Genomic DNA, 13,349 nt, shown 5'->3' with positions numbered 1-13,349 from the left:
AGCAAGTATAGTGGAATAATACAAATAGTATTAAAATAAATAACAGGCACAATATAGGCTATAAGGGTTTGTGTTCCAAAGTGTGAGTTGAGTAATATAAAAAATATATTTATATACAAAATAAAGTAGGAAATAATGATATAACAATATGTGAGAGTAAAACTCAGTGGGCAGTCCAGTCTTTGATGAACCATGTTGATAAGCCACCCTTCATGTCGTGTTATTAGCAATTTCGGAATGGACCGCTTGTAACTCGGACTTCAGGGAATGGTACTAGTGAATGGTCACTTTTATCATTTGAAATTAAAATTTGCATTAAATTTGAAAAATGTTCTGCACATAACTTGGAAATATTTACGACTTTGACTTGTATGTGTCAAAGGACAGAGCAGCAGCAGATCCACTGATGATGCTGTGTCACATCCACAGGAACACACAGGGAGGACGGTGGACTGGACACTGTGTGACAGCTGATCTCAGAGCAGCTCACCTCCTCTGATTCCTCTGGAGCTCTGTCTCCACTCTGCCTCCCAGCAACAAGGCCCAGTCAGAGCCGCTCTACACACAAGCTGCTGCTGCTTCAGCCTCTGGATCCTCAGGACACAGCTCAGCCTCCGTCCACACACACTGTCCTCTTCACATTCACTTCACAAAGATCACTCCCACCTCCACCTGTTGAGAGAAGAAGACATCAGTGTTACAGAGACTCACTTCATCAGCTGTGAGTCAGTGATGCAGCACATCCAGTAGAAAGAGCAGCAGGGACTTCAGTCCTGTTCAGAGGTGGAGCAGCTTCCACTCTACTTCATGTTCACGTGTTGGAATGAACACGCTAAGAGCTCAGTGTGTGTCCTCTGCATGTCAAAGTGCAGAGTGGACACCTGAGAGGTGGATTTACTGCTGTTACAGGTGAAGCCATGTTTCACTGTGTGAGCATGTGCACATAAAAGGGGCGGGGTTTACTGCGTTTGACCTCACACAGACATGGACAGTTTGACTGACAGCAGAGCCTCATATTTCACAACGACACACATTGTCTCTGAGGACAACCAGACGTTGATTTTAAACTTCCCTTTAAGGAGAGTGTGCACCACACAACAGTGTTGAGTCACTGTGTTCAGTGGGCGGAGCTACTATACTGGTTGATCTCCAACTCAACCTGGAGCAGATTAGCCGTTCATCATGAGTTACCATGTTGATTTACCTCGTTAATGTCAAGTCTCGTTCCATAAGTTGTTTCCCCCTGGGTGGTCATTATTTATGTTCTGTGTTGTGTGTCTCATCTCTCCTCTCGTTTCAGTATCCTCACTCCCTCCCTCGTGTGTGTTCCACCCTGGTGATTGTCAGCTCCTCCCCGATTGGTTGCACCTGTTCCTAATCACCCGGTGTATTTAGTCTGTGTGTTCCTGTGTCGCGTTGCCAGTTCGTCTTTGTATCTTCATGTCCCAGCATTTTTCTCTGATTGCTCTCTTGTTGCCGATCCCTGCCTCTTTAACGTTTTACGTCTCTGCCTTTTCCCCGCCGGATACTCTGCACCTTCGCCGACTGCCTGCCCGTGTACCAACCTTGGACTGTAACTTTTACGAACTCTGCCGCTGCCTGCTCCCTGTTGGATTTACGGATTACAAACTCTGCCGCTGCCTAACTTCTGTTGGATTGACGTACTCGTGTTTGGACTGCCTTTACGTGTACCATATTCAAGAAGTAAAGTTTGTTAACTGCTCCTACCTGTGCCTCCGTGTCGTGCTATTGGATCCTCACACCTTACTGCAACCGTTACAGTTAAGAAGTGGACAAGCTTCGTAGAACTGAAAAAACTACACCTGAAGTTACCCTGAAAACCACAAATCCTGCTTGATAGCACAGACCCTGGATCTGTGATACTGACTGTGTTTAGTAAAATACTGATGAAAGCAGTGTGGACTGACTCCAACCATCTACTGACCTCAGAGTCTCCAGTCGACAGGTTGGACTCTGCTGTAGATCAAGCAGCTCCTTCACTGCTGAGTCCTGCAGGTTGTTGTCACTCAGATCCAGTTCTCTCAGATGAGAGGGGTTTGACCTCAGAGCTGAAGCCAGAGAAGAACAGCCCATCTCTGTAAGTCTGCAGTGATACAACCTGGATAAAGAATAAAACTTTACAGTTAATGAAACTGAGTTCATGTGTGAAAATAACATACAAATATTGATGTGAGCACAGACTCATGACATGGAAGATAAATATGAAATCAGACATGTTGGACTAAAAACGAGTCCTGATTCAGTAAAAACAGATTATTTGGATCCGGTCTCTGTCTTGCAGATCCGGTTAGGAAATCCAGAACTAAACTCAATGTTTTAACAAGTAGTAGAATATTTAAAATGTCAAAGATTAATGAATGGATTCAAGTTATGTATGAAGAGGAATAATGTTAAATTAGAATTAAATTAGATAAAATGTGTATAAATGTTTTATAGATATGAGATCTACAAAGTCAGTCAGTGAACTGACCTCAGAGTCTCCAGTTGACAGGTTGAACTCTGTAGAAAACCACACAGCTCCTTCACTCCTGAGTCCTGCAGGTCGTTATTAGTCAGATCCAGTTTTCTCAGATTAGAGGGGTTTGACATCAGAGCTGAAGCAAGAGAAGAACAGCTGATCTCTGACAGACTGCAGCTCCTCAACCTGGATAAAGAAATATGATTATTTGAATGTGTCCTCCTGTTGTTGTGGATCATCATCATGTCAACACAGACTCTCAACATGCTGCTGACCTCAGTCCAGTCTGTGACCTGAAGATAAATATCAGATCAGACATGTTGGACCATTGTTTCATTCATCAGCTTCTTCTCTGTGTGTTGGTCACTGAGCAGGTTTGTGTAATTAAACACTGTTTAAAGTAGAGATGGCTCCTGACAGTCACTTCCTGTTTGTTTCTATACTTATCAAGTGTCCAACGTGTTTCAATAAGAATGTGTCTTATTTAAAAACCTGAGGAGGACGAGTGCTCGGCCTCAGTCCACATGTTATTTACTGACACTTTCTTAGTGATCAGGAGCAGGTGAGTGCAGGTGAATGGAGTTGATGAGGTGGACGTGACTGACAGGCTGGGTGAGTGACAGATGACTGAGGGACAGTGAGCAGAGCAGGACTGAGACAATTTAAATAAATAATGACCCAATAAGAAAGAAAGTTGGAAAAGTGAAGAAGGATTTAAAGACCTCAGAGTCTCCAGTTGACAGTTTGGACTCTCCAGTCCAGAACACAGCAGCTTCACTCCTGAATCCTGCAGGTAGTTTCTACTCAGATCCAGTTCTCTCAGATGTGAGGGGTCTGACTTCAGAGCTGAGGCCACGACTTCACAGTGAGGTTCTGAGAGTCGACAACCACAGAGTCTGTGATTAAAGAAAATATCTGTTAGAATAAAATGGGAAAACACAACATTCATACAAAGCGTGATCATGTGACCCTCACCCTGGTAAATCCCCTTTTTGCCTCATGAACATGTTAAAAACTCCTCCAGAGAATCCTTTCAGATTTGGTTCAAGCGTTCATTTAGACTGACAGAGGAACTCATTAGATTCAGGTGGTCAAATGTCAAAGGTCAAGGTCACACAACATATTCATGGCCTCTTGAACATGATGTCTCAAGTCTGTCATTTGGGGATTTCTTCACATTTTGACCAGTTGGACTCAAAGATAAACTGATTAGATTTCAGTGGTCAAAGGTCAAAGGTCACAGTGACCTCATATTATTGTGAAGTCAACATATCAGGAACCTGGAGGGACGGACACTGCACTGGTTGGTGGTGGCGTACAAACGCAGGGTGTTAATTCACTTAGATTGAGTGATTGTCTCCTCACACTGAGCTAGCTGTTCCCTCGAAAAAAAACTTTCCACGGATATAGCCGGATGTGCCCTGCTTTACCTGCTTTAATGACGCGCTGGTTGCTAGGCGACATCATCGACTGTTTCCCCTCGTCGTCTTTGGGTTGGCGTTGACGAAATTGTTTCATTGCCGTGGCGGAATTGGCGTTTGGCAAAACAGCCAGCGCACCACTCAATCATCCCCTTATACTGACCGTTGGTGTGGGATTGCTCCGCCAGGGACCTTCAAGGCACAGTTGTGGGTCTGCTTGGTACGTAATGGGGGGTAGCTTGACGGGGCGGTACGTACATGAAATTCTGTATTTGTCGTTTTAATTACTAAATTTGTTTATTGGCCTTTCTAGAGGCATTGCTCCTTCGTCGGCTGTCATTGGCCACCACGCTTTAGACATCCCTGCTGCTCTGGATTTTATGGAATTGTTCTGACTGTTAAAGACTGTCCTGGCTCTGAAGGAAGTGCGCCTTTTAAAAAAAAGTCATATCTTTCATTCACTACTCAGTTGAGTTGAAATGTGGAGTGACCAACCTCGGACAGACGCCTAACTTTTAGTGACATTTAATCCCACTTACATTGTTGTTTATATTATTTTGTATTTGGTTTATTTTTTTGATCTGTTTTGTATGTTTAGCATTTGATTTAACACAACCATGTTTTAATTATCTTGTTATTATTCGTCAGCTGCTGTGATTCAATAAAAAGATAAACATAAATACATATATGTATTGAACATCACACACACACACATCAATTTAACTCAGATCTACATGTCTTTGGGTTTGTGTAGGAAGCTGGAGAACTCAGAAAAAACCCTGCAGACAACAGGAGAACCTCCTCCTCACAGAAAGGCTGCACTAACAGTGTTGACCACTGCAACACCATGCTGCCCAAAACAATGAGAACCATTCAACACTGAGTGTATTTGAAGAACGACTCATCTCCACTGATTGAACATGTTATTGATCATGTCTGGACTCACCCAGCCTTCCTGCAGTTCCTCACAGCTGGGATCAGTCTCTGTCGACCCTGGTCTGATGTGTTAAACTTCTCCAGGTCCAACTCATCCAGAACCTCCTCCGACATCTGCAGCATGTAGGCCAGAGCTGAGCAATGGATGACAGAGAGTTTCTCCTTCGATCTGTTCTTTGACATCAGGAACTGTTTCATCTGCTGATGAACTGAGTGGTCGTTCATCTCAGACAGACAGTGGAAGATGTTGATGCTTCTGTCAGGAGAAATGTCTTCACTCTCCATCTCCTTCAGGTTGTTGATGACTCTCTGGATGATCTTTGGATTGTTCTCTGTCCGACCCAGGCGGACTCCTAAGACTCTCTGGATGATCTTTGGATTGTTCCCTGTCCGACCCAGCAGGCCTCCTAAGACTCTCTGGTTAGACTCCAGACTGAGGCCGTGAAGGAAGCGAACAAACAGGTCCAGATGACCATTTGTACTGGTGAGGGATTTCTCCATGGTTCTCTTCAAGAGGTCATCCAGGGAGAAGGTACCCCATCTGTTCCCATATGTTCCCAAGAAGTTGTTGAGTTCTTCTGTGTTCCTCTTGGTGTAACAGTGGAACATGTAGACTGCAGCCAGAAACTCCTGAACGCTCAGATGAACAAAGCAGTAGACTGATTTCTGGAAGATCACACACTCTCTTCTGAAGATCTCAGTACAAACTCCTGAGTACACCGAGGCCTCTGGGACATTAAGACCACACCACTCCAGGTCTTCTTGGTAGAACATGATGTTTCCTTCCTCCAGATGTTTAAGTGCCAGCCTCCCCAGCTTCAGGAGAATTTCCCTGTCAGCCCTCTTCAGCTGCTGTGGAGTCGTCTCGTGTCCCTCACCGTACTTGTTGTTCTTCCTCTTTGTCTGAACCATCAGGAAGTGTGAATACAGGTCAGTCAGGGTCTTGGGCAGCTCTCCTCTCTGGTCTGTGGTCAACATGTGCTTCAGAACTGTAGCACTGATCCAGCAGAAGACTGGGATTTCACACATGATGTGGAGGCTCCTGGACGTCTTGATGTGTGAGATGGTTCTGCTGCACAGCTCTTCATCACTTAATCTCCTCCTGAAGTACTCCTCCTTCTGGGTGTCAGTGAAGCCTCGTACTTCTGTGACCCTGTCAACATATGAAGGAGGGATCTGATTGGCTGCAGCAGATCTGGAGGTTATCCAGACGAGAGCCGAGGGAAGCAGATTCCCCCGGATGAGGTTTGTCAGCAGCACGTTGACTGATGACCTCTGTGTGACCTCAGACACAAGCTCCCTGTGGTTGAAGTCCAGAGAAAGTCTGCTTTCATCCAGGCCGTCAAAGATGAACAAAGGTTTACAGACAGCGAGCGTCTCTGCAGTGAGCTTCTGTAACGCTGGATGGAAAACACGGAGCAGCGTGAGAAGACTGTGCTGCTGGTCCTTCACCAGGTTCATGTCCCTGAACGAAAGCACAGTCAGCTGACCCACATCTTGGTTTTCTAAACCCTCTGCCCAGTCCAGAGTGAACTTCTGCACCAAGAAGGTTTTTCCAACGCCAGCGACTCCGTTGGTCAGGACGACTCTGATGCTGCTCTGCTGGTCAGTGGAGGCTTTAAAGATGTCGTGGACCTTGATGGGAGTATCGTGGAGGATCTTCTTCTTGGAAGCCGTCTCAAGCTGCCTCACCTCATGTTGAGTATTAACTTCTTCACTCTGTCCCTCTGTGATGTGGAGCTCAGTATAGATCATGTTGAGGAGGGTTCTACTTCCTGTTTCATCAGCTCCTTCAGTCACATGTTCACATCTCCTCCTCAGACTGAGCTTATGTTCATCTAAAACCTCCTGCAGACCACGATCTGCTGAAAGACAAGAAACAATGTGAGAGACAGAGAATCTGAGAATCTGCTGATTGTTTTCATCAGATACAGAAAAACTACAGAAAATAAAAGCTTTTTAACTTTGTGCTTTTATAACGATGTTAAATGTTGATGCTGTATGAAGGAACAAAATAAAACCACATGTGCTGTTGTCAGAAGTGAAGACATCAGCAGACACATGTACAGTGCTGCTCTGACCGGCTGTCTGAGCTCCAGCTCCTGTTCTGGATCTTTGTCCACACTGGGGACAGGAGGAGTCTCCTGAAGAACCAGACTGGTCCCAGTATGAGGTGATGCACTGTCTGCAGAACCAGTGTCCACAGCTGTTGGAGACTGGGTCCTTCAGGATGTCCTGACACGAAGCACAGCAAACATGACTCCTCTTCTTCTCCCTGTGAAGACATTTCCTGATAACTCACATGTCACAGTCACAGGTTGTCATTACTTCTGTCAAGGAGGTTTTGTTTTCACCTAGTATGTTTGTGTGTTGGTTGGTTTGATAGTGGGATTATAAAACACCACTGAACAGATTACCATTAAACTTGGTGGAAGGTTGTGCTCTGTGAACAGTCATGTCAATGTCTTACTCTGTGTGTGAGGGTTCAAGTTCATTACTGAACTCCGGAGGAAAATCTTTGGACTGGTCACTCTTCAGAGACACCCAGCTGAACTCTGGAGACTCTGCTCTCAGTCTGTGGTCCAGACCTCTGCAAACACAAACATGTTTTTATTCAGAACACATCATTCACTGGTTCATTCTCTGAGGATTAAGTTCGGAGGTTCACATTTAGGTTCACATACACGTTTATCCTAAATATGAGAAGAGCCGATCCAATGGTTTGGTTCAATCAAGTATTTATTTAGAAGTTATGAAAGAGTATGAAAAGTTTGCAGCAAAACAATGGGTCTCCAACACACTGCCCCGGAACTTATGCAGCCCCGGGTAAGTCTCGAGTCGTATCAAAATGCATCAAACAGCCGGCGTCCCTAATATTTTATAACAGTAGGTAGAACAGGATTGGTCAATAACGAGGGGAAGTCTTCCTTGGTCCTTCCTCGATAGTGCGCAGGCTTAGTTCATCCTCTTGGCATCGGAAAGAGGAATATTGTGTTCCTGCTCTATCGGCTATATGTTCTGATTGTCTAAACAGTCGAAACTACTAAACCAAACAATGTCACTCAGGCCTTTTATCAAGACAGGTGTGAGACTGACCAGCGTTGTGACGCACACACATTTTTAGCTAATTTAAAGATTAAAAACTAAGAAGGAAAAGGTTTTTATTAATAATTTGTGTGAAGGCCTTATATCTAACCCAAACTGCTCATGCCCCCCCTTCTGCTTTATTGTTTAGAGTTTCAGTTTTGATGCCATTTTCACACACATACAGAGAGAAGCTAAAATCTAAAATCCCAACAGTAGCAGGTCTCTTACTCTGTGTGTGAGGGTCCAGGTTCATTACTGAAGAATGGAGGCTCATACATGGACCAGTCACTCTTCAGAGACACCCAGCTGAACTCTGGAGACTCTGCTCTCAGTCTGTGGTCCAGACCTCTGCAAACACAAACATGTTTTTATTCAGAACACATCATTCACTGGTTCATTCTCTGAGGATTAAGTTCGGAGGTTCACATTTAGGTTCACATACACGTTTATCCTAAATATGAGAAGAGCCGATCCAATGGTTTGGTTCAATCAAGTATTTATTTAGAAGTTATGAAAGAGTATGAAAAGTTTGCAGCAAAACAATGGGTCTCCAACACACTGCCCCGGAACTTATGCAGCCCCGGGTAAGTCTCGAGTCGTATCAAAATGCATCAAACAGCCGGCGTCCCTAATATTTTATAACAGTAGGTAGAACAGGATTGGTCAATAACGAGGGGAAGTCTTCCTTGGTCCTTCCTCGATAGTGCGCAGGCTTAGTTCATCCTCTTGGCATCGGAAAGAGGAATATTGTGTTCCTGCTCTATCGGCTATATGTTCTGATTGTCTAAACAGTCGAAACTACTAAACCAAACAATGTCACTCAGGCCTTTTATCAAGACAGGTGTGAGACTGACCAGCGTTGTGACGCACACACATTTTTAGCTAATTTAAAGATTAAAAACTAAGAAGGAAAAGGTTTTTATTAATAATTTGTGTGAAGGCCTTATATCTAACCCAAACTGCTCATGCCCCCCCTTCTGCTTTATTGTTTAGAGTTTCAGTTTTGATGCCATTTTCACACACATACAGAGAGAAGCTAAAATCTAAAATCCCAACAGTAGCAGGTCTCTTACTCTGTGTGTGAGGGTCCAGGTTCATTACTGAAGAATGGAGGCTCATACATGGACCAGTCACTCTTCAGAGACACCCAGCTGAACTCTGGAGACTCTGCTCTCAGTCTGTGGTCCTGACCTCTGCAAACACAAACATGTTTTTATTCAGAACACATCATTCACTGGTTCATTCTCTGAGGATTCAGTTTGGAGGTTCACATGTTTGTAGCAGGTCTCTTACTTTGTGTGTGAGGTTTCAAGTTCATTACTGAACTCCGGAGGAAAATCTTTGGACTGGTCACTCTTCAGAGACACCCAGCTGAACTCTGGAGACTCTGCTCTCAGTCTGTGGTCCTGACCTCTGCAAACACAAACATGTTTTTATTCAGAACACATCATTCACTGGTTCATTCTCTGAGGATTAAGTTCGGAGGTTCACATTTAGGTTCACATACACGTTTATCCTAAATATGAGAAGATCCAATGGTTTGGTTCAATCAAGTATTGTTAAGATCCCGGGCAATCTAAGACATTTTCCCTTGTGCCTCCTGCTTGTGTTTTTGTTTTGTCATGTGTTTCCCCCTGTTTATTTATGTTGTCATGTGCTTGTATTTATGTTGTCAGACCATGTGTGTCCTGTTATTGTCCGGAGACTCCGCCCTCTGCTGCTTCCCGCTCTTTTTCTCCCTCACCTGTTCCCTATCGTCACCCTGAGTGTTTGCCTGATTGTTCACCTGTGTCTTGTCTTTGTTCACCCTGCTATTTAAGCCCAGTCTTTCTGTTGTCCCCTGTCGGATTGTCATCGTTTGTATGTGAGAAGGTTCTGCAGTTTTTTGAGCCCTGTTGTTACCTAGTAAGGTAGTAAACTCAGATTTTTTTTATCCTCTGTGATTTTTACCTTTTGGAATTCTGTTTTTTGAATTGGGCTTTCTGTTTTTGCTCTTATGTTTTTGCCCTTTTGGATCCTTGTTTTTTCCCTGTTTTTGGAAATAAATAAGTTTTTGCATCATTGATCTGCAATTGAGTCCTTAACCTGAGAAAACCTAACAGTACAATCCGACCAGAATGGACTCAGCAGACCCCGACCAAGTGAGGGCCGCCATCGGACATCAAGGGAGAATCCTAGGAAGACACCAGACTCAGCTGGAGGCCGCCCTCACAAACATCGGAGACCTGACGGCCCAGATGCAGGCTTTGCAGATCAGCCGATCCTCCGCGGCTACTCCACCCAGCATCCAGCACCAGCCCATGAACCTAAGCTGCCTCCTCCTCAGAAATACGCTGGTGAGCCCGGCACATGCCGCTCTTTTCTCTCCCAGTGCTCTGTCGTTTTTGAGCTACAACCAACCTCCTTCCCTTCTGAGCGTTCAAAGGTGGCGTACGTCATCATCCAGCTGTCCGGACGGGCGAGAGAGTGGGGAACCGCTCTCTGGGAGGCCCAGTCGCCCTCCTGCGACAACTTCAAGGACTTTGCTGACGAGATGAGAAGGGTTTTTGACCGGTCCAAACACGGGCATGAGGCTGCTCGTGAACTATTACATATGCGCCAGGGGAAAGGATCTGTCTCGGATTATGCCATCGATTTCCAGACCCTCGCAGCATCCTCTGGCTGGAATGCCGATGCTCTCTTTGATACGTTCTTGAACGGACTGTCGGAGGAGATCAAGGACGAGCTGATCACCCATGATCTACCCCACACCTGCGATGCCCTGGTCAACCTTGCCATCAGAATCGACACAAGGATGCAACAGCGCCGACGCATGAGGAATTCCGTCGGGCCCCGCAGATTCCCTATGGTCACCCCTGTCACCCAACCAGCACTCTTTTCGGTGTCTGAGGATCCTGGTCCAAAACCTGTGCATGTGGATCGCACCCGTCTGACCCTGGCTGAACGGCAGAGAAGATTCGCCTCCCGTTCCTGCCTGTACTGTGGCCAGCAAGGGCACTTCATCTCTGCCTGCCCGGTAAAAGATAAACAACGCTCACCAGTAGGAGGGGTACTGGTGAGCGTGACATCCCTTCTGCCCTCCTCAGAACAACGCACTTCTCTCTCTGCCATCCTGAAGTGGGGGGCCCAACAACAGGAGGTGGTGGCATTGATTGACTCCGGAGCAGAGGAGAGCTTCCTCGACTCCTGCTTCGTGGCTCAGTGGAGGTTACCGACCATACAACTCAAGACTCCAATGGTGGCCAACGTGCTTAATGGCCAAAGGCTGGCCAACATCACACACGTCAGCGCTCCGGTGGGTCTCTTCCTCTCCGGTAACCATCACGAGGAGATGAGCTTCTATGTTATCGACTCTCCTAATGCTCCTCTGGTCCTTGGCCACCCCTGGCTCGCCAAGCATAATCCCCATATCGACTGGAGAGGTATGAGAATTGTGGGCTGGAGCCCATCCTGTCTTTCAAACTGTCTAATTCAAGCCCAGACCCGGTTGCCCCCAGCCTCTGGAGCGCCAGAGGAGTTTCCAGACCTATCAGCTGTTCCCCGTGAGTACATGGATCTTAAGACTGTTTTTAGTAAATCCAGAGCTTCTTCGTTACCCCCCCCATCGCCCCTATGATTGTTGCATTGACCTCTTACCTGGCACTTCCCCCCCCCCCCAGAGGTCGCCTCTTTTCATTGTCACGACCTGAGACAGCGGCTATGAATGTTTATATCAGAGACTCTCTCGCAGCGGGCATAATACGCCCATCCTCCTCCCCCGCAGGAGCTGGTTTCTTCTTTGTGGGCAAGAAGGACGGCTCTTTGCGCCCGTGCATTGACTATCGGGGCCTCAACGATATTACGATCAAGAATCGTTACCCTCTCCCTCTAATGTCCTCGGCTTTTGAACTACTTCAGAACGCATCTGTATTCACTAAGCTTGATCTGCGGAACGCCTACCATCTCGTTCGTATCCGTGAGGGAGATGAGTGGAAGACAGCCTTCAATACCACCTCTGGCCATTACGAGTACCTCGTCCTTCCATTTGGTCTTACGAATGCCCCAGCGGTGTTCCAGAGTTTAGTGAATGACGTCCTGAGAGACATGTTAAATAAATTTGTTTTTGTCTATTTAGATGACATTTTAATTTTTTCTAATTCTCTGTCCGAGCATGTCTCCCATGTACATTCTGTCCTTCAACGCCTGCTGGAGAACCGGCTCTTTGTGAAAGCTGAGAAGTGCGAGTTTCATCAAAAGACGGTCACCTTCCTAGGATACGTGATATCTCCTGGCACCATCCAGATGGATCGGCAAAAGGTCGAAGCAGTCCTGGAGTGGCCCCCTCCCTCCACCCGCAAGGAACTTCAAAGCTTCCTCGGATTTGCTAATTTCTATCGACGCTTCATCCGGAATTACGGTTCTCTGGCGGCTCCCCTCACATCCCTGACTTCCACAGCCTTTAAGTTCCTCTGGTCCCACGCTGCGGAGGGAGCATTTCAAGCCCTTAAACAACGCTTCACCTCAGCGCCCATCCTGATCCAGCCTGACCCCAGTAGACAGTTCGTCATGGAGGTTGATGCCTCTGACATTGGCGTTGGAGCTGTGCTCTCCCAACGCTTAGCCAGGGATAACAAGGTCCACCCCTGTGCCTTCTACTCCCACCGTCTCACGCCTACTGAGCATAATTATGATGTCTGCAATAGGGAATTGCTGGCGGTGAAGCTAGCTCTGGAGGAGTGGAGACATTGGCTGGAGGGCGCCTTTGTGCCATTCCTGGTCTGGACTGACCACAAGAACCTGCAATACATCCGGACTGCCAAGAGGCTCAACCCTCGTCAAGCCCGCTGGGCCATGTTCTTCTCCAGATTTAATTTTACCCTGTCTTATCGTCCTGGTCACAAGAATCTAAAGGCTGACGCACTGTCTCGGCGATTCAGCCCCTGTGAGAGACCCCAGGAACATGATACCATCCTCCCCCTCATTGTGATCTAGGAGCAGCTCAATTTGAGATTGAGAGTATTGTTACGGCTGCTCAACCTAATGAGGTAAAACCCAGTCAGTGTCCTACTAACCGTCTTTTTGTTCCCAGTTCTGTTCGTCCACAAGTCTTACGGTGGGGTCATTCAACCCAGCTGTCCGGTCACCCTGGAACCAAGCGAACACATGCCTTCATTGGCCGACGATTCTGGTGGCCGTCCATGAAGGAGGAGGTCCACAAGTTCGTCCAGACTTGTCCAGTCTGCGCTCGAAATAAAACCTCTACCCGACCGCCAGCCGGCCTGCTACAACCCCTACAGGTTCCAAGAAGACCATGGTCTCACGTATCTCTTGATTTTGTAACTGGTCTACCCCTGTCCGATAGCAACACCACGATCCTCACTGGTGGATCGGTTTTCTAAATCTGTCCATTTCATTCCCCTCCCCAAGCTTCCCTCTGCTAAAGATAC

General features: G+C 46.5%; 1 protein-coding gene across 1 annotated transcript in view; it reads right to left on the bottom strand.

Annotated features, from left to right (window-relative positions):
- Positions 1-13,349, bottom strand: part of LOC128445068 (NACHT, LRR and PYD domains-containing protein 12-like) — a 157,622-nt gene that overhangs the window by 52,075 nt on the left and 92,198 nt on the right. The window contains exons 6-9 of the mRNA XM_053427831.1: positions 6,918-6,980; positions 4,847-6,701; positions 3,202-3,375; positions 2,492-2,665 (exon numbers count right to left, since the gene is read on the bottom strand). Of these exons, the coding sequence (XP_053283806.1) occupies positions 2,492-2,665; positions 3,202-3,375; positions 4,847-6,701; positions 6,918-6,980 (2,266 nt within the window). The remainder of the gene's footprint in view (positions 1-2,491; positions 2,666-3,201; positions 3,376-4,846; positions 6,702-6,917; positions 6,981-13,349) is intronic.

The sequence above is a fragment of the Pleuronectes platessa genome, chromosome 1 (genome assembly GCF_947347685.1).
Source record: "Pleuronectes platessa chromosome 1, fPlePla1.1, whole genome shotgun sequence".
NCBI classification, from domain to species: Eukaryota; Metazoa; Chordata; class Actinopteri; order Pleuronectiformes; family Pleuronectidae; genus Pleuronectes; species Pleuronectes platessa.
The sequence above is the reverse complement of the archived record's forward strand: the minus strand, read 5'-3'. Positions and strand labels throughout refer to the sequence as shown.